This window comes from Podarcis erhardii (genome assembly GCF_964252035.2).
Source record: "Podarcis erhardii genome assembly, chromosome: 13".
In the NCBI taxonomy this organism is placed as follows: domain Eukaryota; kingdom Metazoa; phylum Chordata; class Lepidosauria; order Squamata; family Lacertidae; genus Podarcis; species Podarcis erhardii.
In genome coordinates, this window is record NC_138502.1 from 1411319 (window position 1) to 1437416 (window position 26098).

A 26098-nucleotide genomic window follows, 5' to 3' on the forward strand; every position below is an offset into this window, starting at 1 on the left:
TCGGCTTCCAAAATGTTCGAAAACTAAATCGCGGTTTCTGATTGGCTGCAGGAAGCTCCTGTCGCCAATCAGAAGCTGCAGAAGCCCCGTCGGACGTTCGAGTTCCAAAAGAACGTTTGCAAATTGCGGCGTTCGGGAGCCAAAAAGTATGAGTTCCAGGGCATTCACGATCCAAGGTTCGACTGTAGTCTAGCGGTGGTTTTGTCTGTCCACCAGCCCATCCACCCACCCATTACCATATCAAATATTAAAATTCAACGAAGTAAACAAAGACTAAACTATTTCCAAAATACCCATTTTCCTAGAAACCCATTAGGCTGATTTATATGTATAATAAATTAACTTAATCTTTTGTTTTTTCCAATCCGTTCATGTACAGTAGGGGGATGTATCTTCTCCCCATAAACTTAGCAGCAGTTATAAGATTGAACACTTAATTCTTGATCACATTTCTGGGATAATAATAATAATTTGTGATTTATATGCTGCCCATCTGACTGATAACATCCTTCAGATAAGCAAGCAGAAATATTTTAGGTTTTAAGAGTATATGATATCCTAACTTATCAGAAATGTTAATCCTGGACGGATTTCCAAAATATTTGCATTTGAGATCAGTTCCAAAAGATATGAATATAATCCACTATTATTATTATTATCTTATTGGTGGCCTTTTTTTTTTTGGCTAATGCAACCCAAAGTGACTTGTCACAACCTTCCTTACACAGAATCATAGAATTGCAGAGTTGGAAGAGACCCCAGGGGGTCATCCAGCCCAACCCTCTGCACTGCAGAAATCACAAGCGCCAGACATTTAATCTTGCCTGCCTCTGGAATCCTACAAGCAAGATGGAATGCAGGAAATTTCAGGTATGGCTTTTAGAGGTTTAGACAGCTCCAAATCCAGCTGTAAATCTCAGGGAGGGAAGAGACATTCTTTGGGTCCCCATCTTCCCCACCCCCTTCTGTCAGGGCTCCTGTCCTTCAATAACTGCCGGGCAGGCAGGAATATGAAATGCCCCCTCCTCTCTCATTCCTGCCCAGCTGCCTCCTCGTGTCCACAGTATAGTTTTCAAGACCATCGATCCGGGCTGGGTGCGCGCGCACGGTTTCTTTCCATCAGCGTTTTGCATTTTAGGCGAGTTGCTTAGTGATGTTTGCAATGTTGCAATTCCAAACTCCAAATTCGGCACTGCAGATCCCACTTCAAGCTCCCTTTTATCAGCTTGTGGTGTCGACAGAGCCCTTATCAGCACCTTCCACTTCTCCTGCTTCAACTCATAGAGTTTCTCTCTCTTCCACACACACACATACCACAGTCCAGCCTGGGAATATGCATGAGATTTCCCCAACATTCTCCTGACACACAAAACAGAGAGAAATTCCCAGAGACCTCCGAGTCCCCAGAAATGTGGCTGTTCAGAAGGAAACCCACAGAGCCCTGATCTTCTACCTGGTGCGGCCAAACAGCTCAGAGTGCACTGCGTGGGTGGACCCTCAGTTCAAAACTCTCAGTTCTCTGCCACAAACTGATTCATTGGCTTTTGACAAGCCTCACCTGCCCCCTAAGCTCCCCAGTGCCAAAAGGGGATGCAAAGACTGGCCTGCCTGGGAAGGGTGACCTTTGGCCTGAGAAAATGCTCTGGTTTCCTCACTGCTGAGAAGTCCCCTTCCCCTGGGGCTCCTCTCTTCCAGAGGATCCAGGTGTCTCTCAAGGCTGCTGCGCAAATCCTAGAGGCTCCATTTGCAACTGATCAAATAGAACGAAACCTTAGGGCTGCAATCCCAGTATCCCCTCCTTATCAGGCATCAAGTCGCCTATGCCCCCATAAGAACACAGCTGAGTGGCTTCCAAATTGCCCTTCTTGACAATAAAGAGGCCCAGGGCTACCTAGCCTAGGACATTTGGGTTTCCAGAGCCCCCACTCCACCCCCGCAAGGCACCTGCCTGCTGCCACCTCCTGCCTATTATCTAACAGCCTGCCGGAGGAGGATTTCATAACCTCAGCGGACCCCTGCCTTGACTAATTTTACAACCTCCGTTTCCCAAACTTTGAGAGAGTCAAGGGAGAGGGTGGGTGTAAAGTCACCCAGCAGCAAGCTTGGTGTGCAGAAGGTCCCTGCTTCAGTCCTCCCAGGCACCCCAGCATCAAGGAGCAGGCCATGGAGGAAAGGAGCCCCTCTCTCTACTTGAGACTACTCCAGAGGGAGGGCAGCTACTGCTGCTGTCGCTGCTGCCAGTCAGGGCTGGGCTGTGAGAGGCAAATGGCCTGGCCTCCAGCAGCTTCCTCTAGCCACCTTGCTGTGCTCAGCCAATTCCCTTTGGCAGGGGCCCAACTCAATCGATTGCCGCAGCTGGCACCTTCCCCCTGACCTCCCCCTTGGCAACCGCCGGAGTGGACGGACGCTACTCACCAGGTATCCCCATAGCCAAAACTTCATGGTCCTAGAGACTAGCGGACCCCTTCTGCCCCATGGCTAGCCATGGACCGTCATTCCGGGGTGGGGGCGGCAGCTGAGCAGGTCGACCACGGCAGCTCCACGCAAGGGACGTCCAGCAGCTTCTATTTCCCTCCTTTCTCTCTCCAGATCACACAAAAGTTCGGCTGGTTTGGCTCGGCGAAGAGGAAGAGGTCACAATCGGCACACGCCAAGGTGAGTTTGCAAAGGACCTCGTCCGAAACGGTGGCGCCCTCTTCACCTTTTGACCGGGAAGCCTAACTTCTCAAGAACTTGGTCGGCTGCTCCAGTGCCCTGATCTCTTTCTCTCTCTGGATCCCAATTGCCACCTGAAGAACCTGATTTCTTCTCTTTTTGGAAGATCTGCTCCTAGCAGCGCCGGACACCGGCTTGCATTTTTGCACACACACACACAAATTCCCCACTGATGTTTGCTCGGAGGAGTGGGGGGAAGCGACCCCCTTTCCCCTTCCTCTGCAGACCCCAGGTCTCGCGAAAGCTGTGCCGCCGGACGCACGAGGCGCAGTTAATGTTTTATCCGCCTGATCCCTCTGCTCTCTGCCCGATGTGGCTTTTCTCCCGCTCTGTCTCTCCCCCCCACCCCGACCTCCACCACGCTCCCTTCCTTCCCTGAGTGCAAGAATGTCACTGGACAGGCCAGGAGAGAGATGGACAATTTCCCTCTGCCGGCCGGAAGCCAAAGGGGGCTTTTTTCCCTTCAAGGAGGAAGGCCCATGCAGGACCAGACACGTCTGCCCCTGGCCGCAGGCCAGACACAGGTTAAGGCGTCAAGGTGGATAAGGTCACTGCCTTGGCAGGCCGCCATCCAGGGAGCCCTGGTGTGCCAAAAAAACGGCGTGAGGAGGAGCACCCCTGACTCACGTCTGGCCAGAGTGACGCTCCTCGGCTGGTGACGCCTTCTCCTCCGCCGATGATGCACCCGGGTGCCCTGCCGGATCTCAGCATCCGTGGCCCTCCTCCTGCTCCAAGGCACCCCCAGCACCTGACTTTCAGCCGCACCCTCCCCTAAAATCATAGAGTTGCAGGGGACCCCCAAGGGCCATCTATCCCAACCCCCTGCAAGGCAGGAATCACAGCTGGCAGGTATGACCTCTGTTTAGAAACCTCCAAGGAAAGAGAGAGCCCACGACCTTCCAAGGGAGTCCGCTCCTCTCTCGAACGCCTCTTGCCGTCAGAAAGTTCTTCCCGATGTTTAGGCGGAACCTCCTTTCTTGTGGTTTGAATTCGTTGGTTCTTGTCCTGCCCTCCGGAGCCTTAAAAATTCTTCTATGTGAGAAGCCTTCAGATGTGTGAAGCTGACTATCTTATCACCTCTCAGTCCTCTCCAAGCTAAACAGACCCAGCTCCCTCTCCTAGAGAATCCAAGCTCCAGGCCTGAACTTATAGGCATAATAACCCTTTGCCCACGAGGGTGCAAACAACCCAGGCGTCCTTGCTTACACAATTTACTGCTTTCAATCGAGCCAACTCTGCTCCTATAAAAGATGCACTTTATGCAGAGTTAGCGCATTGTCCCACTTAACCTCTTGGAACTCTGATGCTTCAAATCTGGCTCTATAGAAACAGCTCCCCCCCCCCCCACAGCCCCCCAAAAGGCTTTTAGGCAGAGACCCCTCAAGAATATAAGAACACAAGAAGGGCCTGCTGGATCAGGCCAATGGAGCAACTAGTCCAGCACGTCCTGTCCTCATAGTGGCCAGATGCCTATTATGGGAAACCCACAAGCAGGATTTGACCGGAAGAGACACTCTCCGTTCCTGTGGCTTCCAGCAACTAGAAGCATTACTGCCTCTGACCATAGAGGGCAGAGCATAGCCATCACGGCGGCTAATAGCCATCAATAGCCCTCTCTTGCTCCATGGACTTGTCTAATCCTGTCTTAAAGTTATCACTGCCTCCTGTGGAGGTGAGTTCTGCAGTTTAACTATGTGCTGCCTGAAGAAGGACTTGGTTTGGTCTGGTTTGGTTCTGAATATCAGACCCCAAATGCCCCATAGATGAGTTATGGGTATTTTCTCCTGGCTCCAAAGTCTCCACATCAACCTTGCAGCTCAAGGCTTGCCACCAGTTCTCCTGCACCCGCCAAAAAGACCTGCATGGCAGGCAGTAATCCAACAGGTGAAGCTTGCCCTCATGATTGCCTCTCGCTCCTCTTGAAAGGTGTGTTTTTAAAAAAAATAAATAAATCAGGCTGCATTAGCTTTCCATGCTGTATTATTGTTAGAATGTTCATTATTGTGGGAGCTTCAGATACCAACGTTTTATTTGCGGGAGGAGGGTGTTATGTGATAAGGGCACATTCCATGCTCAAGATTGTAATACTGTACTGAGTACAGTTCTGGTTGCCTCTGCAGAGCTGGAAAAGGTTCAGAAAAGGGCGTCCAAAACCATTCAGGGGAGGGGCATTGAGTGAAGCTGAATGTTGGAAGAGGCAGGACAGGGAAAAGGAAGGACTTTGTCATGTGGTGTGCTCTGTTAACCTGTGGAACTCACTCCCACTGGAGGAAGCGATGGCTGCCAACTTGAATGGCTTTACAAGAGGATTAGACAAAACCATAGAGGAGGGGGTGGGTTGTCTGTCAGTGGCTATTAAAGGTAAAGGGGGCCCCTGCCCATTAGGTCCAGTCGTGACCGACTCTGGGGTTGCGGTGCTCATCTTTCTTTATTGGCCAAGGGAGCCGGCGTACAGCTTCCCGGTCATGTGGCCAGCACGACTAAGCCGCTTGGGGCGAACCAGAGCAGCGCACGGAAACGCCGTTTACCTTCCCGCCAGAGTGGCACCTATTTATCTACTTGCACTTTGACGTGCTTTCGAACTGCTAGGTTGGCAGGAGCAGGGACCGAGCAACGGGAGCTCACCCCGTCATTGCGGGGATTTGAACCGCCGACCTTTTGATCTGCAGGTCCTAGGCTCTGTGGTTGAACCCACAGCGCCACCCGTGTCCCAATGGAACCTCCATATTCAGAGGCAGTAGAGCTGCAGAGCAACTCCAGACACCTCTCCCCCATCAGATCCAGCAGGACTTTCTTACACTCTTATTAAAGAGTTGTCTGTTCTGTCCTGTCCTGCTTCACCTGATTGCAGCTGTCAAGGGCGCAGGATCCTGTCCCTGTGAACAAGGCCTGCTGCTCAGCGGAAGAGTCCAGCCTCCAATGGTACCTTTCAACAGAACGGGCTACAACCTTGAAGAGCTGGTGCCAGTGGCGTAGCGTGGGGGGTGCAGGGGGGGCCGTCCCCACCGGGCGCAACATCTGGGGGGGGGCGCTCGCCGCCTCCGGAGTCGCCGAAGAGCCTCGGGCGCAGGCTGTAGCAGAGCCCCATGTCTCACGGAACCGACGAGCTGTGCGCGCATCCGGGCTGAAGGCGTCCGGCAGGCAGCGGCTCTCAGCGCTCGCCGCGGTCCCCGCGCGTCAGGGTCACGGAGGGCGCGCCAGGCAGCCCCTCCTCATAGCCCTGCTGCAGCTGCTGGGCCATGTTGCATTTTCCTCGCCTCTCTGCCCTCCTCCTCCTCTGGGCAAGCGGCGTCATTTGGGCAGCAGCGCCAGCGGCAACTCGCCTCAGATCACCTGACACAGACCCGCCGCCGCCGCCGTGGCTACCTTACCGTAAATACCCCAGCCCAGGCAGCAGCAAGAAGAAGCTGGCAGCGGTGGCAGGTTAGGGGTTAGGGGCGCAAATTACTTGCCTTGCCCCGGGTTAGGGGGCGCAAATTACTTGCCTTGCCCCAGGTTAGGGGGCGCAAATTACTTGCCTTGCCCCAGGTTAGGGGGCGCAAATTACTTGCCTTGCCCCAGGTTAGGGAGCGCAAATTACTTGCCTTGCCCCAGGTTAGGGGGCGCAAATTACTTGCCTTGCCCCGGGTGCTGACAACCCACGCTACGCCACTGGCTGGTGCCAGTCAGTGTAGACAATACAATTGACCAAAGGCCTGACTCGCTGTACGGCATCTTCCTCTCTTGCTAGGCGGCAACCCGCTTCCATGTTTGGAATCCCTGCCCTCCAATCGCGGACGTGTGGGGACAGAGTCACACCCTTGGCCCATCCAACCCAGTATTGCTTGCACTGGTTGGCAGCAGCAGTGGCTGTCCAGGGTCTCAGGCAGGAACCAGGGATTTAGCCTGGGGCCTTCTGCACGCCAAGCAGGTGCTCCACCACTGAGCAGCAGCAGCAGCCCTTCCCAGATGTGGCTTCTTGCTACTGATGGAACCTGGAATTGTGGAGCTGGAAGGGGACCAGAGGGTCATCTAGCCCACCCCCCTCCTGCAACGCAGGAATTGCTGCTAAAGAATCCCAGGTGTGTCCTTGTGGCACTGGAGCCGATGCTCTGGACATAGGTTTCTGGGGCTGAATCCTGCCTCCTCTCCTAGCCGCCTCACCTCTGCCCCAGAAGAAGCCCCCTTGCCATCTTGGCATGGGCGGCCCGCAGCTGCTTTTGGCTAACCCCTAGATGACGCCTGGCGCTATCTAAGCCGAAATGTCGGCCAAGCCTCTCGCCCTCGGCTCAGCTGCAGGCGCTCTGTGTTCCCTGCTATCACTGAGCAAACCCCAAAGCTGCCAAGACTGGCCTGGCATCCTTTTTTCCGGAGCCCCCAGCCCCCAGAGAATCATAGAATTGTAGAGTAAGAAGGGACCACAAGCGTCATCTAGTCCAACGCAATGGAAGGCAGGAACCATTTGGCCAATGTGGGGCTTCAACCCACAACCCTGAGATTTTTATTTTTTTTAAATAAAAAATTATTAGATTTTCCACAATAATAACAAAAACCACAAAGCAGAATGACACACAAAAACAGAAAAAAGAAAAATACATCAATGAACGAAAGATGGGAAAAAGGAACAATAAACAGATAAACAATAACAACAAACTTAATTCTTTACAAATCCAACCTTTTAAACATCTTGGTTGACTTCCCCTAGTCTCTCCCTTCTGAGTTTCCTTGTAGCTGAAAGTAACAGCTTTCCAATATCATTATTAAACTAAAACAATCTCCAATTATAGTCCATCTTATTCACGTTTCTTAATTTTCTAAATCCCATTTATTTAATTATAACTTAGTTTAATCCTAGGCCTATTTGTTTCTTTCAAGTAATTTCTAATTTTTTATATTACAATATTTATTCAAATAGTCCTTAAATTTCCTCCAGTCCTCTTGAAACTCCTCTTCTTTCCGGTCGCGGATTCTTCCAATCAGGTCAGCTAGCTCCGAAAAGTCCATCATCTGCATCTGCCAATCTTCCACTGTTGGTAGTTCTTGTGTTTTCCAATTTTTAGCAAGCCCAACCCTGAGATTAAGGGTCTCGTGCTCTACCAGCTGAGCTCTTAAGCAGAAAGGGGGCAAGGAGGGAAAGGAGAAGGGTTTTCCTCTGGTTCAGTCTCCCCCATGTTTGGGCCTACAATTGCCCTCGGCCCCAGGCAGCACAGCTGATGGGAATTGCAGTCCAAAACATCTGGAGGGACCAGCTTGGAGCAGGCTGATCTCTGTGCTGCTGCTTTTTGTTGCAGACAGCGCGGAGCGATCCAGCTGCCCTTATGGGCTCCTGGCGGCTCCTTTCCTCCAGAGGGAAGTTCACATTCCTGAGCAGAGCAGAGGAGCGAGCTGCTTTCTCTCTCTGGCGAGTTATGGGATGCAGAGCATGGCATGCACGCAGAGAGCTACAGAGGGGCAGCGGCGTAGCGTGGGTTGTCAGCACCCGGGGCAAGGCAAGGAATTTGCGCCCCTAACCTGCTGCCGCTGCCAGCTTCTTCTTGCAGCTGCCTGGGCTGGGGTATTTACGGTAAGGTAGCCACGGCGGCAGCGGCGGGTCCATGTCAGGTGATCTGAGGCGAGTTGCCACTGGCGCTGCCGCTCAAACGACGCCGCTTGCCCGGAGGAGGAGGAGGAGGGCAGAGAGGCGAGGAAAATGCAACATGGCCCAGCAGCTGCAGCAGCAGTGGCGGCGGCGGGGGGGCTGTGAGGAGGGGCTGCCTGGCGCGCCCTCCGTGGCCCTGATGCGCGGGGACCGCGGCGAGTGCTGAGAGCTGCTGCCTGCCGGACGCCTTCAGCCCGGACGCGCGCACAGCTCGTCGGTTCCGCGAGACATGGGGCTCTGCTACAGCCTGCGCCCGAGGCTCTTCGGCGACTCCGGAGGCGGCGAGCGTGCCCCCCCAGATGTTGCGCCCGGTGTGGCCAGCCCCCCTACACCCCCCACGCTACGCCACTGCAGAGGGGCCAGGCCGCTGGTCTGCCTTGCCCAGTACTGTGGAACAAAAGGACATAAGAAGAGCCTGCTGGATCTGGCCAAAGGGGGCCCACCTCGTCTCCCAGGGGCCAGCACGGCCGAAATGGCCACACTACTCTCAAGCTGCCTCTGCATAGCCATTGTAGCTAGCAGCCCTGGCTAGCCTGACCGCCGATGAATCTGTCCAGTCCTCTGTCTGTCCCAGCATCCTGGGACACAGAAAGGCTTCATTTTGCCTGTCCTGCATCTTCCAAACATGGTCTCCCAGCATTGCTGATGGGGAGGCTTGCATTTTGGAAGGTAGCGAGAGAGAATCCGCAGTTCCTCAGGACAGGACGTTCTGCCCAACTCTGTGTTTGCACAGCACGGTTCCGGGATCCGTGCAGGGCACTCCCACGGGAGACGCAGCCTTCAGATTTCAGGTGTCAGGACTAGGGAATCTATGATTAGGACGGTTTCAGTTTCTCATCTTCCCAATCCTAAATCCGGTTCTCTGTGTGTTTCAGTAGCAAATAATGGCTTATTTATTTTTTTAAATCCTCACGAAGATTCATCAGCATTTTGGTGCCAATTTTTCCTAGGATACACATTCTTGTGTGCTATGTTTTGAGCAATAGATGCATGTCCCCTGCCATAATTCACTTTTGTACGTTCTTTTCAGAACTCTATACATTTCCCCAACATACGCATGTTCGTACACACTGTTTGGTTGGCGAACACCATCGCAAAATTCAGAGAAGCATGACTTTCAAAGGATAGTTGTGGTTTTGGTTCAAAAAAATGTGAAGTACCTATTTAGTTTCTTATTAAGACGCAAACAAAATCAAACAACCCCACCACCACCACCATTCCCTAATCGTAGCCACCAGACACTGCTAGCAGCCATCTTGTAATCATGAAGCAGTGAGTTCCACTGGTGGTGCACAGCGAGAAAGCGACAAATGTGTGTTTGTGAGGAGAGGCTGTGAAGCCCTTCCCTGGCCTTCTCTATATGCTCTGATCGTGTTTCTTGCTTGGCAGGGGATTGGACTCAATGGCCCTTGTGGTCTCTTCCAACTCTAGGATTCTATGCAAAACCACTTTTATCTGGTGAGCGAAACAACACTCCCCTCCACAACTAGGAAAAGGAATTCTTGAGCTGTGATCCCTGTGATTGCCGGGGGATGGACTGGATGACCCTCGCGAGCCCATTCCAACTCTAAGGTAAATAGCCTCTGCTTTTCCGAAAGCAGGTCACAGGCGCATGTGATGTGGTTAAAAAAAAAATCCTCTTTCATACACGCACCGAAACAGGCCACAGCCAGCCAGACTGTCTGATCATACATCCCCATTGTTATGAGGCTTCCTCCCACTCAGAAGTGGTGGGAAAGCCGCTTTCATTTGCTTGGCGACAAGATGCCGCCATGCCGATTTATGGGGCCCCCAGGGACCACTTTCTGACGGCTGCAGATGCGGCGGTCCGTGCCTGGGCCACCTTGCCTGGTGTGCGTACGTGCAACGAGTCCAACGCTCCGTGGGGTCGCTTCACATCACACATGCCACCGAGGAAGGGGGGCTGGTTGCAGGGGAGGTGGGGCAGAGCCGTGAATCAAGGGGGACTCGGAAGTCCTGGCTCCCAGCCCCATATCCCTGTCTAACTCTCTTCCCACTCTCTCCCACTTTGACAACTCAGGAGTCCTGGCTCCCAGTTTTTCCCCAGGCTCCTGACTGAACTCGAATTGCCCAGAGTTGGAACCTCTTACCCTGTCTGCCTCTGTTATACCGTTTACTAGTTTTCTAGAGAAGCCAAGAAACCACCCCTCTCACAAACTTCCTGCCATTAAGGCTTCACATAGCCCTCGTGGAGGAAACAGTGCTACGGTTTCAATTACGTCTTGATTGGGCCCATTTCACAGATGGCAAACTGAGGCAGAATATTCGTGGGCAACATTGCGGGTGCCGAATATTCGCTGGCAAAGTCTGCCCAGCCAGTGCAGGTCTGGCCATATCTGTCAGCTTTTGAACTCAGAGCCTTCCTCTGTTCCCATATTCAAGGCTGGGCCAAACCACTAGCTCTCACATAACAAAATAAAAAATTCCTTCCAGTAGCACCTTAGAGACCAGCTAAGTTTGTTATAGGTATGAGCTTTCGTGTGCATGCACACTTCTTCAGATGCATCCATTTGCCAGCAGACGAGGGGATGAAATCAGGAATTCTGGATCCGCCCTGTCACTGCTCTGAAGCCAGAACGAACTTCCTGCCTCGGGGGACCCAGGTGTCCTGACTGCTAGCAGGAAACCCCTCTCTCCCCAGAAAACCCAGGAGTCCTACCTCACATCCATTCTGCCCAAGTTTGGTTTGCCGCTCCCCCAGCTCCCCCCTCCAGACTTTTAAACAGCTGCAGAACAGGCAGAAATCAAAGAGGTGCAGCTTCCTCCCTCTCTTCCTCTCTAGGGGAAAAAGCTGCATTGGTTGAATTCCTGCCTGCAGAGCAGCTATCCCTGATCTCCCCCACCCCACATTAGGTTTCTTTTTTTAAAAAAAAAATATTTATTGCCTTTTTCAACAATTTAGACACTACAAAACAGAAAAAACCATACAATACAATACAGTACAAAAAAACACTACATTACACTAACAAAACACTAACATTAAACTAACAAAACAAAAAAACACAATTTAAAACACATCAAATAATTTCCATATCTTATCTTTCATTCACTTATTTCCGCTACCTCCTCACACCTCCCTTTTTGTATTCCACTTTTTCCAGCAATTCCTTTCCATCTTCCTCTGTTTTTAATTCTATAATTATCTTAACACATTCTAACCTTATTTTTCCTTTAATACTCTATTAATCTATTTATCCTTAATTCCTTATAACATTTCTACTAGAGCCATATAACTTCATTCCAACATTTTCCTAGCATTCATTCATTTTACAATATTTCCGTAAATAGTCTTTAAACTTTTCCCAGTCTTCTTCCACCCACATTAGGTTTCTTTTCCTTGCAATAGGTGCCCAGGAGAACCCAGGTGTCCTGGCCCCCTCCCTCCCCTCTCTTCCAGGCTCTGAATGGGACCCAGGAGTCCTGGCCACCCCCACCCCCCACTTGCTCCTCCGCTGCCCTCCCCACCCTGTGTGTGGCGCTACTGGGCCCCCGGCCAGAGCTCCCAGTGGCTCCCGGCTCCTCATACGTGCCGGCCTGCACACGGCGAGGAAGCCTTGATCCGCCGACCCAGGCGGGCGGCTCCATCGATCCTGGCCGCGTCTCCAAACAGGGGATGAGGCCGGGCGGCGCCAGCGACGGTGACAGATCAACCAGGCCAGGCGGGAAGGGAGACCTCTGACCTTTGGCCATCGGCCTTCCCAAAGGAGCCTCCAGAGAATGGGAGCGGGGAGCAGTGGTCACAGCAGGTGTGGGGAGCCTCTTCCTGCCAAAGTCTTTGGCCTCCCTCGGTTGCCAACTCCCGCCTTCTTCCTCCCGACTGATGGCTTTTTATTACTATTATCGGTTTATTAATTGCCTCCTGTCTCAAGGCAATTAGATAACAAAACAAAACAAAACCCAGGTCTAAAGCCCTAACAAGCAGACGCTCGTGATGAAGGAAAACCCATGTTTATCCAGCTTGATTTTCAGTTTTGCTTTTCTCAGTTTAGAAGGAGGTTTTGAAAGGACATTTGCTATGGTCCTGTGATGCGGGTAAAGGGGGGGGGGTCGCTGTTAGGCCTCACACCCCATGAGAGATGGAATTACAGTGGTACCTCGGGTTAAGTACTTAATTCGTTCCGGAGGTCCGTACTTTTTTTTTTTTTAATAATATTTATTAAGATTTAACAAAGTCATTAATACAAAAATACATAAAAAAGCAAAAAGAAAAGACTCTCAAACAAAAATATAAGATACAGAAAACGAGAAAAATACAAAATACAGAAAAAGAAAAGAAAAAAGAAAAAAGGTAAAAAGTTAAAAACAAATCCATTTTTTTTAAACTTTGGACTCATTAACTTGTTTCTTTGACCTCCTCACACCTCCCCTTTTTGTATTCCCATTAATATAATCAAGTCAGCAAATCCTTGCCCTCTTTCATTATCTTAACTCTATATCTTAACATATTATAGCCCTATACTTTCATCCATTGTCAATTCATTTTTACATTCTTTTTAACTTTGTTGCTGATGCCTCTTATTTTCAATCCAACATCATTTTAACATTCATTAATTTTGCAGTGTTTCTGCAGATAGTCTTTAAATTTCTTCCAATCTTAACCTGAAACTGTTCTTAACCTGAAGCACCACTTTAGCTAATTTGGCCTCCTGCTGCTGCCGCGCCGCTGGAGCACAATTTCTGTTCTCATCCTGAAGCAAAGTTCTTAACCTGAAGCACTATTTCTGGGTTAGCGGAGTCTGTAACCTGAAGCGTATGTAACCCGAGGTACCACTGTACTACAAATAAAATGCTCAGCCCATCCTAAATTGCAGGCATCTCTCCATTTGGCGGCAGAGCGGGCGTCCACCGTCCACTGAGGGTTTTCTGAGCTGTGATTCCTACGTTGCAGGGGGCTGGGCTGGATGATCTCTTTGGATCCCTTGCAACTCTATGATTCCACCATTATTGCTTCGCCTGGACATGCTCCCTGAATGAATGGGGTTGGGCAACACTGAATGAGAGGCGCACGACTCCTCTCTTCAGGTCTTCCACCTGCTACATGGGGATAGTCACAATGCCAACCTTACATGGTTGTTGTGGGAACAAAATAAACTGTAAGCACAGTATACGCTAAAGCACTATACAGTGGCGTAGCGTGGGGCGTGCAGGGGGGGCTGGCCGCACCGGGCGCAACATCTGGGGGTTAGGGTTAGGGGGCACAAATCCACGGGTTGGGGGGCGCAAATTACTTGCCTTGCCCCGGGTGCTGACAACCCACGCTACGCCACTGGCACCATATCAGGGGTCAGCAAACTTTTTCAGCAGGGGGCCGGTCCACCGTCCCTCAGACCTTGTGGGGGGCTGGACTATATTTTTTTGGGGGGGGAATGAATGAATTCCTACGCCCCACAAATAACCCAGAGATGCATTTTGAATAAAAGCACACATTCTACTCATGTAAAAACACGCTGATTCCTGGACCGTCCGTGGGCCAGACTGAGAAGGCAATTGGGCCGGATCCGGCCCCCGGGCCTTAGTTTGCCTTCCCATGCACTATATACCATCTTGTTCTTAATGATTATGAGAAGAATTGTTGAACACAACGCATTGCATATGCATTCTCAGGGACCTGAGGACTGCAAAATGTTCACGCAGGAGCTGACAAACTCCGGGGGGTGGCGTAGCTTAGTTTAACTTCAATATTCTGTGTGTGTGTGTGTGTGTGTGTGTGTGTGTGTGTGTGTGTAAGATTCAGGCCACTGAAAAGGAAGTCCTTCTTCGTGCAGCGCAGAGCTAAACTATGGAACTCCCTCCCACAGGAGTCTGTGATGGCAACCAACTTGGATGGCTTCAGAAGAGGACTGGTGCATTTAATTCCCACAACAGTCCTGTGAGGTAGGCTGAGAGGGGCAGTGACTGGCCTAGGGCCATCCAGTGAGCTTCCTGACCAATACTCTAACCACTGCACCACACTGTGGCTCTCACAGTGCTGGGGTCGCAGCCCAGGGTGTAAAATAAATTGAAAAATAAATTGCACAGCAGGACTTCCAGCCTGTACGTCCTGCTCCGCATTCAGGACCCAGAAATGCGGCGTACGCCAGCAAGCCCTGAGACATGGTCAGTCACGTGACTTCTGAGAAAACCTCCTGGAAATCTAGGGAAATGGGAAGGTGGGTTATCATGTGTCAGGGATAACACACATACAGATCCCGGCAGGGGCGCTGCAAGGAGATGGATCTGGGAAATTGCACACAGAATTCTGAAGCAGCCAGAAGTCCCTGCCTCCACCAAAAGCAGGTCTTGCTGGTGCTCAGAGGACCTCTCTGGGCTAGCTGCAGCAACAGCCAAGGGTTTCTAAGCATGCACAGAGTTCCTTTCTCTTACCAGTAGAATAATAGAATTCTAAAGGACTCCAAGGGGCATCCATTCCCAACTTTTTGCAATGTAGGAATCAGAGCTGGCTATCCACTGCCCACCTACAAACATCTAGGATTTTTTTTTTTGTTTTTTGTTCTCTAAACTAATCCTATTTGAGTTATAGTTCCGACTTTTGAAATGTGGCGATGGCCATATTGACTGCATTCTGTTGAAATTACTCCTTAGATCTGAGCCGCCTGGGAGGGCCTTGCGCTAAAAGATGGCCTATGTAAAATAAATAAAATCCTACAGGCAGTGGCGGTACGAAAACAGGGCCTTCTCAGCAGTTGCCCCCAGTTGTGGAATAATACGGTTATGCTGGCTTGGAGCTTGTAGGAATTGTAGTCTAAAACATATGGAGGGCACCCAGTTGGGGAAGTCAGAATTAAATGGCTTAAAGCTATGATTTAGCTGTGATCTCTGCATTGCAGGGGGTTGGGCTAGATGACCCTGATGGGTCCCTTCGAGCTCTACAATCCTTTGAAAGCCAGGCATTCAGTCCAGCGGCCATTTCCCTCCTCACTGACCAGAATGTTTCAGACCTGACTTCAGTTCTGTCTTTGAAATTCCCTTCCTTAAATCCTCCCCTTATCTTAAGAAAACCCAACTCGGGCTGGCTTAGATCAGTGGAGCACCCTGCAGTCTTTTGACTTTCACAGAACTCTTTGTCAGCATTGCCCCTGGATGAAGAGTTCTGTGGAGCTCGAAGGTTGGCATACACCAACCTAACTCGGCTGGATGAACTAAACAGAGATAATTTTGCCTGTGATAAACCTAGGTTAAAATTAACCTCTTTTAAACAACAACACTTTTGGTCTCTGAGCATCTCCCTCTCCAGACTTGGGAGATATAACAAGTGATAAAATAGGCTGTATATATACCCAGAGATGGAGTGGGAGGGAGTGAAGAGTTAAAAGAGGGTTGGGCTTACCAGCCTGAGGGGGCGTGCCCTTCTTTGGCCACGCCTTCCTGGATGCTGCAAAGTCTGACAGCTTAGCCCTGGTAGTTCCTTATCTCTTCCTGCTTCTTGTGCAATGCAAACAGCTTCTCTGACCCCAGTGCCCTCGTCGGGGCAGCGCTAGGGGGCGCGAAGCGTTTGCCAGCCTATTCTGGGATCCTGCCTGGCACGCTGCTTGCTCTCGGAAACCAGCCAGGTCTTGCATCAGCTCCGGCAACTGCGTAGCAAATCTGACAGCGCTGTTTCCAGCGTTGAACAAGAACCTTCTCCCCTCCTGCAGTTTCCAGCAGCTAACATCTGGAGGCATCGCTGCCTGAGCCATGCTGGCTATTCACCATGGAAGGCCCTCTTCTCCAGCAGTTTGTCCTATCTTGAAAGCTTGGTGGCCACCACTGCCTCCATCTTAGGAACCACAAGACAGAGAAACCAGAAGGAGAACACTTCAGTCTCCCAGGACATTCTATTTTTTTTTTTATATGATATTTTATTAAGTTTTATCAAAGAAAGAAATTACATAAAGAAAAACACAGAACAAATAAGCACAGATAAACATTCAAGCATAATTAACATGTATAAGAAAAAAAAGCAAAAAGCAAAAAAGAAGAACAAAACACTAAAAAGATTCAAAAAGTTAAAAATAAAAATCCCTCTCTTTAGTTTCTTAGCATCCATAAACTTATTTCCTTGACTTCCTCACACCTCCCTTTCTTGTATTCCAGTTTAAAATTAATTAGCAAATTCCTTCTTATTAATTTTATCCTTAATTATCTTTCTTCACATATTATTTGATCCTAATTTTTATCTGATATCTGTCCCTTCTTTCATATTCTTATTTTACCTTTTTTACTAGAACCTCTTCAATTCATTTCAATGTCATCAACATTCAAAAATTCTCCCAGGACATTCTATACAAGATCTCAAAGTAGCTGTCTTCTTACAAAAGAATTTCAGAAATAGACTGGAAAGAGAAGTTGTTGAATTGCAACTTATTACCAAACTTAAAACCATGGAGAGACCTGGTCTGAATAGAGACATTGGATTCTTATCTCATTATACATGATAAAGCTATTTTTAGCCATCTCACCCCTTGCTTTTTCCTGTAAGACCAGTTGCAGTCATTAACAGTCGTCAACAGGTTTACCACCGCCTATCAGCCAATCACCCATTCCCACCCCCCTTCTGAGTAATACCCCACCCCACCCTCTCACTATATATAAGGGTCTCGTGACTTCTGTTTCAGTGTATCTGAAGGAGTGTGCATGCACACGAAAACTCATACCAATAACTAACTTACTTGGTCTCTAAGGTGCTACTGGAAGGAATTTTTAAATTTTGTTTTGACTGTGGCAGACCAAGACAGCTACCTACCTGTAACTGTAGTTTAACCTATGTGCTGTGTGAAGAAGAACTTTCTTTTATCTGTCCTGAACCTCCCAACGTTTGGCTTCATTGGACGCCCACGAGTTCCAGTGTTTTCCATGCTGTACATCATTTTATAGACTCCTATCAAGGCGTTTTCACAGAGAGGGAATAAAGAAAGCTTGGTTTATTATGTGAAACGAAAGTGACAGAATATATAAATGCTACTTCAGGCAGCAAAATTACAGTTTAAGCAGCCAGCAAATACTACCCCCCCCCACACACACACCTTGATCTAAAGAGTGGAAGAATCCCCAACCATTCTCAAAACCCTGCAGAAAGCGAGTGTGAGAATTTTGCCACAGAACCCTTGAGAAAGTTAATAATGGAGGGTCTTTTGTCGTATTAAGCCAACCTTATTTTGCTCGTGCCATGATCTACAGTAACAAACCACAGGGAAAGTTGACATTGACACACAGCCATTCACACCTCCTGCCTCCCCCTTCCTCTTTGCCTTCCACAATCTGGCCTCCTTCCTTTATAGTTTCTTAGAAAGCATTAAAGTGTGCTGATGTGCCTTGAATGAAGATGGTTGTCTTAGCTGGGTGCTGCTCTGCCCCCATCAGGGCAGATGGGGAATTAACATAAATGCACATTGCAAAGTCCTTAATGCAGCAAATCCAAACCTAGTGATCTCAAGATGTTTTGGACAACAAATCACATCAGTCCCAACCAGCACAGGCATATTGTCTTGGGACTGACGGCAGGTGTCGTTTGGAGGCCACTGGGCTGGGAACCCCCCACCCCTTACCTGCCTATTCTGCAACACAACACTGGTGAAAATAGGAACACAGTCATAACCAGCGGCGTAGCGTGGGTTGTCAGCACCCGGGGCAAGGCAAGTAATTTGCGCCCCTAACCCCTAGCCTGACGCCGCTGCCAGCTTCTTCTTGCTGCTGCCTGGGCTGGGGTATTTACGGTAAGGTAGCCACGGTGGCGGCGGCGGCGGCGGGTCCGTGTCAGGTGATCTGAGGTGAGTTGCCGCTGGCGCTGCCGCCCAAATGACGCCGCTTGCCCAGAGGGGGAGGAGGGCAGAGAGGCGAGGAAAATGCAACATGGCCCAGCACCTGCAGCAGCAGTGGCGGCGGGGCTGTGAGGAGGGGCTGCCTGGCGCGCCCTCCGTGGCCCTGACGCGCGGGGACCGCGGCGAGCGCTGAGAGCCGCTGCCTGCCGGACGCCTTCAGCCCGGACGCGCGCACAGCTCGTTGGTTCCGTGAGACATGGGGCTCTGCTACAGCCTGCGCCCGAGGCTCTTCGGCGACTCCAGAGGCGGCGAGCGCCCCCCCCAGATGTTGCGCCCGGTGCGGCCGGGCCCCCCTGCACCCCCCACGCTACGCCACTGGTCATAACACCCCAAACCTAATCACCACCCAACTCTCGCCCTCTCCGCTTACAAGATTCTGCTCTGTCCAAAATCGGCTGTATTTACTCTGAATTCACAAAGCCATAGAACTGTAGAGTTGGATCAGGGCCGGCCCACCCATTAGGCAAGGCGAGAGATGACTGCCTCAGGCAGCATGATCCACAAGGGCTACAGATGCCGCCTCCAAGGAATGTATCGCGCGCTGCTGTGTGCTGCTTAGAGGCTGGATCTGCACCCTGTTTGGCAGCCTCCCCGCAATGTTGCCTGTTGGAGAATAGGAGGCAGTGCTGGTCTCCCACCCCTGGAAAGGGAATGGTGGGGGCTGGCTTCTGGGGTAAGGTTACCAGACGTCCCCGTTTCCCGGGGACAGTCCCCGGATTTACAAATCAGTCCTCTGACAAAATCCTATCAAAGTTGAAAAGTGTCCCCGGATTCATTGGAAAAAAATCTGGTAACCTTATTCTGGAGTCCCCTGGACTCCACACCCACCCAGCCTAATTCGGAGTGGGCTCCTTCCCCTCCCCCAGCAGCAGCTTTTGATTCCCAGTTCAGTCGTCGAATAATATTGATTTGATTCCCTGTGTTGTTCCCAGTGCTAAACTTCACTCACCCCTTCTTCCCTGGTGGGAGGAGAAAACAAGAAAACTAGCTTGCTCCATCGTCCACGGGACAGCCCTTTATATATATTTGAAGATGCTAACATATCTCCTCCCAGTCTCCTTTTTACCAGGCTAAACATAACCAGTTCCCTCAACCATTCTGCATACAGCTTGGTTTCCAGACCTTTGGTCATCTTGGTTGCCCTCCTCTGCCCACACTCCAGCTTGTCAATATCCCTCTTGTGGTGCCCAGAACTGGACACAGCACTCCAGGTGTGGTCTGACCAAGGCAGAATAGAGTGATACTATGACATGGACGGCACGCGGGTGGCGCTGTGGGTTAAACCACAGAGCCTAGGGCTTGCCGATCAGAAGGTCGGCAGTTTGAATCCCCGTGATGGAGTGAGCTCCTGTTGCTGGGTCCCTGCTCCTGCCCACCTAGCAGTTCGAAAGCACACCAGTGCAAGTAGATAAATAGGTACCGCTCCGGCAGGAAGGTAAACGACGTTTCCGTGCGCTGCTCTGGTTCACCAGAAGCGGCTTAGTCATGCTGGCCACATGACCCGGAAGCTGTAGGCCGGCTCCCTCGGCCAGTAAAGCGAGATGAGCGCCGCAACCCCAGAGTCGGCCACGACTGGACCTAATGGTCAGGGGCCCCTTTACCCTTTACCTTTATGACATGGACACTAGACTTCTGTGGATGCAGCCAAGAATAGCACCGTATTTTTCGCTCTATAAGACGCACCAGACCACAAGACGCACCTAGTTTTTGGAGGAGGGAAACAAAAAAAAAAAAAAAATTCTGAATCCCAGAAGCCAGAACAGCAAGGGGGATCTCTGCGCGGTGAAAGCAGCGATCCCTCTTGCTGTTCTGGCTTCTGGGATAGCTGCGCAGCCTGCATTCGCTCCATAAGACGCACACACATTTCCCCTTACTTTTTAGGAGGGAAAAAGTGAGTCTTAAAGAGCAAAAAATACGGTAATTGCAAGCCACCCATGCAGGGGGTCCCTGGCCACCTGGTCTCTAAAATCCTGATGCCCCCTCCTATGACATATACCATATTTTTTGCTCTATAAGATGCACCAGACCAAAAGACGCACGTAGTTTTTGGAGGATAAAAACAAGAAAAAAATTCTCAGAAGCCAGAACAGCAAGAGGGATTGCTGCGCAGTGAAAGCAGCAATCCCTCTTGCTGTTCTGGCTTCTGGGATAGCTGCGCAGCCTGCATTCACCCCATAAGACGCACACACATTTCCCCTTACTTTTCAGGAGGGGAAAAGTGAGTCTTATAGAGCAAAAAATACAGTATTTGCCTTTTTTGCAGCTGCATCACACTGCGGACTCACGTTAAGCTTCTGCTCTACTAAGACTTCTAGATCCTTCTTACTTGGACTTTCACTAGATCCTTTTCACTTTGGAGCCTAGGAAGTTGAAGACCAGGGGCCCATAATCTGGCTCAGTGTGGTCAACACATGAAAGGATCACTCAGCGCACAGTATCCCTGAATTGCAGGGGTTTGGACCAGATGGTCCTTTTGGATCCCCACCAAGCCTTCGACTGGTTCCATGGAAACCCTTTCCAGAGCCACAGCTATAAAACATTGTCTTTTCAAAAACGTCGCACAACCAGTGTTTGCTATTCTTGTTCAAATCCCTCGCTCACACTCTCATGCTAGGAATGCATCTTGTATCTTTAAAGATAAGAGCCTGGCTGGATCGGGCCAATGGCCCGCCTAAGCCTGAATCCTGTTCTCACAGTTTCCAGCCAGGTGCCCATTATGGGAAAGCCACAAGCAGGATCTGAGCAAAAGGACAACTCTCCCTGTTGTTTCCAGCAATGGGTATTCAGAAGCCTTGTTGCCTTCAGCTCTGGAGGTCAGAGTAGAGCCCTTGTGGCTAGCAGCCATCGACAGCCTTATTTCCCTCTAGGAATATGTCCAGTCCTCCTCTGAAGCCAGCCAACTTGGTGGTCATCACTGCCTCCTGCAGGAGCGAGTTCCACAGGTTAACACTGTGATCTGCATGAAGAGGGACTTTCTTTTATCCACCCAACACTCATCAGCATCATTAGCTGTGCGACGCGGTTCCAACATGCCAATATTTGATTTAGTTGCTTGCTTCTTAACGCGGCCTTCATTTGTGTCATTAAACGTTAATAAGGGACCCACGGCCTATGACCCTCGTACCTACGGGACTGCCTCTCCTGGTACGCCCCACAGAGGACCTTAAGGTCCACAAATGACAACACCTTGGAGGTCTCAGGTCGCAAGGTGGTTAGTTTGGTCTCAACTAGGGCCAGGGCCTTTTCAGCTCTGGCCCCAACTTGGTGGAACGCTCTGCCCCAAGAGACTAGGAGCTGTTCCACCTGGCCTTCGGTTTGGACTCAGTCTGACCCTTATGTTTCCCTCCCCTTATGGTCTTGAACTATCGGCTACTTTTAAAATGAGGCTGCATTTAAAGTGCATTTTAACTTGTATTTTAAGTTGGGTTTCCCCCCCCCCTTCCCGTATTATGTTTTTATTGTGATTTTATTGGTGTTAGCCGCCCTGAGCCCGGCTCTGGCCTGGGAGGACGGGGTATAAATAAAATTATTATTATTATTATTATTATTATTATTACGTTGTTGTTGAGTCGTTTAGTTGTGTCCAACTCTTCGTGACCCCCTGGACCAGATCACGCCAGACACTCCTGTCTTCCACTGCCTCCCACAGTTTGGTCAAACTCATGCTTCGAGAACACTGTCCCACCATCTCGTCCTCCGTTGTCCCCTTCTCCTTGTGCCCTCCATGTTTCCCAACATCAGGGTCTTTTCCAGGGAGTCTTCTCTTCTCATGAGGTGGCTCAAGTCTTGGAGCCTCAGCTTCAGGATATGTCCTTCCAGTGAGCACTCAGGGCTGATTTCCTTCAGAATGGATCGGTTGGATCTTCTTGCAGTCCATGGGACTCTCCAGAGTCTCCTCCAGCACCAGAATTCAAAAGCATCCATTCTTCGGCCATCTGCCTTCTTGATGGTCCAGCTCTCACTTCTAGACATCACTCCTGGGAAAATTGTTATTATTATTAAAGGCTAATCTGCAAAAGGCAAAAATGGGGAGGGGGGTCAGGGAGGTGGGGCTGCGTGGGCACACCCCGGCACATGTGCACAAGCACGCTCACACCCTCCCTGCCTCCACCCCACCCCTGGCTAGAGGGAGGTCAGTCTCTCCTCTCTGGGGCTGGGTTGAGTGACCTGGAAGTTTGGCCCACGAGGGACGGAGGGAGGAGGAGCAACTCAGCAAGGGAGCAAAAGAGGGGCAGGAGACCCAAAACGTCTCCACAAAGCCAGGCCTCCCCAAGAATCAGTGAGTCTTCGGGGTGACGGATGGATGGAGGGGAAGGGGCTTTGGGCATGGAAGGGAGTGAGCGGCGGAGGGGTTCTTCTGGTCTGTTTGTTTCAGGGGAAGGGCTTAGGCTTAAAGGTTGGGATCTCAATCAAGTGCCACGTCAGGGGATCGCTTGGGCATGCCTCACACCCAATCTCTCTCGCCTTCCCCAACCTGGTGCCCCCATATATCTGTCTGTCTGTACCCCACCTTTTCCTCCAAGGAGCTCAAGGTTCTCCTCCTTACCATTTAATCCTCACAACGGTCCCATGAAGTAGGCTAGGCTGGGCGAGAGGGTGACTGGCCCCCAAGGTCTCTCAGTGTGTTTCATCTTCGAGTGGGGGGATTTGAACCCTGATCCTTCCCAGGTCCTGGTTCAAAAGTCTAACCCAGGGGCCAGCAAACTTTTTCAGCAGGGAGCCGGTCCACTGTCCCTCAGACCTTGTGGGGGGCCGGACTATACTTTTTGGGGGGAAATAAACAAATTCCTATGCCCCACAAATAACCCAGAGATGCATTTTAAATAAAAGGACACATTCTACTCATGTAAAAACACACTGATTCCCGGACCATCCGCGGGCCGGACTGAGAAGGCGATTGGGCTGGATCCGGCCCCCAGGTCTTAGTTTGCCTACCCATGGTCTAACCACTGCACCACACTGTCTCTTGCTGTTTTAGGCTACAGCTGATCTAATTCCTGTCTGGCCAGACTTCACCTACAACTTCTGGAATGGCCTTTGCCACTTTTGTGTTGTGGTGTGGGGATCCTGGTGCGAGGGGAAATAAAAACCACTTTGAGCCGGCAAATGGAGGGTTTTTATTTTTTATTCATAAGATAACTTTTACCTCCACCTTTGTGGAATCAGGTTGCAGGAGGTGGGCAGGCCCCGCAAGGAGAGAGCCTCAAAGCCCAGGAAACACCAGAGGCAGAGTCTGGAAGGCCATGGTGTAAAAACTGGGGACCCCTCTCCCCCCAAATAAGGGGTAATTTCTGGGGACTCAGATCCAGAACTCCTGAACTTCCTGCCTGATTGGGAGCAGGTCCCAGCTGGTTAAAGGTGCCTTAAATATAAGGATTCCTGGGTCCCCCCAAAAGGAAATAGGATTTATGGGGTTCAATTGGCAAGGCCAAGATCCAGGACTCTTTAGTTTTGCCGGGAGGAGGAGTGAATATATGTATTTGAGGCAACAGAGCTGAATTCCTGACTCACCACACACAGGAACTAATATTTAACCTGCTCTTTGTGTGTGTGTGTGTGTGTGTGTGTGTGTGAGAGAGAGAGAGAGAGAGAGAGAGAGAGAGAGAGAGAGAGAAAGAGTGCATTCATTGGAGAAGAATGCTAGCCCCAGAGAAGCCGGGGGCTGCCCGAAAGAGAGAGACAGGCTGGTGTAGTGGCTACAGCACTGGACTGGGACCAAAGAGACCAGGGTTCAAATCCTCCCACTCAGCCATGAAACACTCTGTATTTAGGGTTTATAGATGGGTGTGGGTGGCAGAGAGCTCTGTACACCACCTTGAGATCCTTGGAGGAAAAAGTGGGATACAAATAGAAAAATAAGCAAAATAAACTTTATTCTCTTCTCATTGCGCCTGTTCTTCCATTACCCTTCCTCCAAGGCAGGTTATTCTGGATATAGGAAGGGATGACTATGGGGGGCGGTGTGTGTTAGGGGCAGGCAGAAGCAGGTATAGTGGAGAATATGGCTGTAGTTCAAAGGCAGAGAGCACCCGCTTGGCATGCAGAAGGTTTCAGGTTCAACCCCTGACAGCGTCTCCAGGTAGGACTGGGAATCATAGAATCCTAGAGTTGGAAGAGACCCCAAGGGCCATCGAGTCCAACCCCCTGCCAAGCAGGAAACACCATCAGAGCACTCCTGGTTGTCAAGCCTCTGCTTAAAGACCTCCAAAGAAGGAGACTCCACCACACTCCTGGGCAGCAAATTCCACTGTCAAACAGCTCTCACTGTCAGGAAGTTCTTCCTAATGTTTAGGTGGAATCTTCTTTCTTGTAGTTTGGAGCCATTGCTCCGTGTCCGCTTCTCTGGAGCAGCAGAAAACAACCTTTCTCCCTCCTCTATGTGACATCCTTTGATATATTTGAACATGGCTATCATATCACCCCTTAACCTCCTCTTCTCCAGGCTAAACATGCCCAGCTCCCTTAGCCGTTCTTCATAAGGCATAGTTTCCAGGCCTTTGACCATTTTGGTTGCCCTCCTCTGGACACCTTCCAGTTTGTCAGTGTCCTTCTTGAACTGTGGTGCCCAGAACTGGACACAGTTCTGGGAGAGATAGCCTGTCTGATATGTAGAGGTATCGCTGCTGCCACTCGGTGTAGACAATATTGAGCTCGGTGGACCAAAGGCAGCTCTCGTTGTTCAGTGAGGACTAGAATCTTGGGTTTGTTTTAAGGAAAGAACCACTGCTCAGCAACAGAGCCTTGCATGCGTAAGGTCCCATGTTCAATTTCCAATGGTATCTCTAGGTAGGACTTGGGGGGGGGAACACCCCCTGCCTGAAACCCTGCCAGTCAGTGTAGGTGGTATTGAGCTGGATGGAGCATCCCTCACCAATAGATGTATATGTGTCTGAGTGTTGCTGGCCAGCATCCGTCTGTCTCCGCAGACAATGGAGAAGCGCTCCTTTGGGGGTGAAGTCAAACTGTTGAAAGGTTATACAGTGGTACCTAAGGTTAAGTACTTAATTCGTTCCGGAGGTCCGTACTTAACCTGAAACTGTTCTTAACCAGTACGTTTCCGAGCACAATTCAAAGTATTGGTGCTGACCTTTAAAGCCCTAAAGGTCCTGTATACCTGAAGGAGCGTCTCCACCCCCATCGTTCTACCCGGACACTGAGGTCCAGCTCCGAGGGCCTTCTGGCGGTTCCCTCCCTGCGAGAAGTGAGGTTGCAGGGAACCAGGCAGAGGGCCTTCTCGGTGGTGGCGCCCTCCCTGTGGAACACCCTCCCACCAGATGTCAAAGAGAACAACAACTACCAGACTTTTAGAAGACATCTGAAGGCAGCCCTCTTTAGGGAAGCTTTTAATGTTTGATGTATTAGAGTATTTTAATACAGTGGTGCCCCGCAAGACGAACGCCTCGCAAGACGGAAAACCCGCTAGACAAAAGGGTTTTCCGTTTTGGAGGTGCTTCGCAAAACGAATTTCCCTATGGGCTTGCTTCGCAAGACAAAATGTCTTGCGAGTTCCTGCGGGTTTTCCCCCTTTTCCCCCCCTTTTCCTAAGCCGCTTATCAGCTGATCCGCTAAACCGCTAATAGCGCTAATCCGCTAAGCTGTCAATGGGCTTGCTTCGCAAGACGAAAAAACCACTATACGAAGAGCCTCACGGAACGGATTAATTTCGTCTTGCGAGGCACCACTGTATTTTTTTGGGAAGCCGCCCAGAGTGGCTGGGGAAGCCAAGCCATATGGGCGGGGTACAAATAAATTATTATTATTATTATTATTATTATTATTATTATTATTATTATTACCTGAAGCACCACTTTAGCTAATGGGGCCTCCCGCTGCTTCCGCACCGCCGGAGCCTGATTTCTGTTCTCATCCTGAAGCAAAGTTCTTAACCTGAAGCACTATTTCTGGGTTAGTGGAGTCTGTAACCTGAAGCGTCTGTAACCTGAAGTGT

At 50.4% G+C, this 26098-nt stretch overlaps 1 protein-coding gene across 7 annotated transcripts in view; it reads left to right on the top strand.

Annotated features, from left to right (window-relative positions):
- TFR2 (transferrin receptor 2) overlaps positions 1–26098 on the top strand; it is a 52414-nt gene that overhangs the window by 257 nt on the left and 26059 nt on the right. Inside the window, exons 2-4 of one of the 7 annotated variants that reach the window (XM_081835660.1) lie at positions 729–870; positions 2590–2655; positions 14119–14227. Coding sequence is in view for 2 of the 7 variants with exons in the window: in XM_081835657.1 (XP_081691783.1) it covers positions 2485–2655 (171 nt within the window). In the remaining 5 variants the exon portion in view is untranslated. Of the gene's footprint in view, positions 1–728; positions 871–2420; positions 2656–14118; positions 14228–22388; positions 22430–26098 lie in introns of those variants that run through there. The other 6 variants (XM_081835659.1, XM_081835658.1, XM_081835661.1 and 3 more) reach the window with 6 other exon arrangements.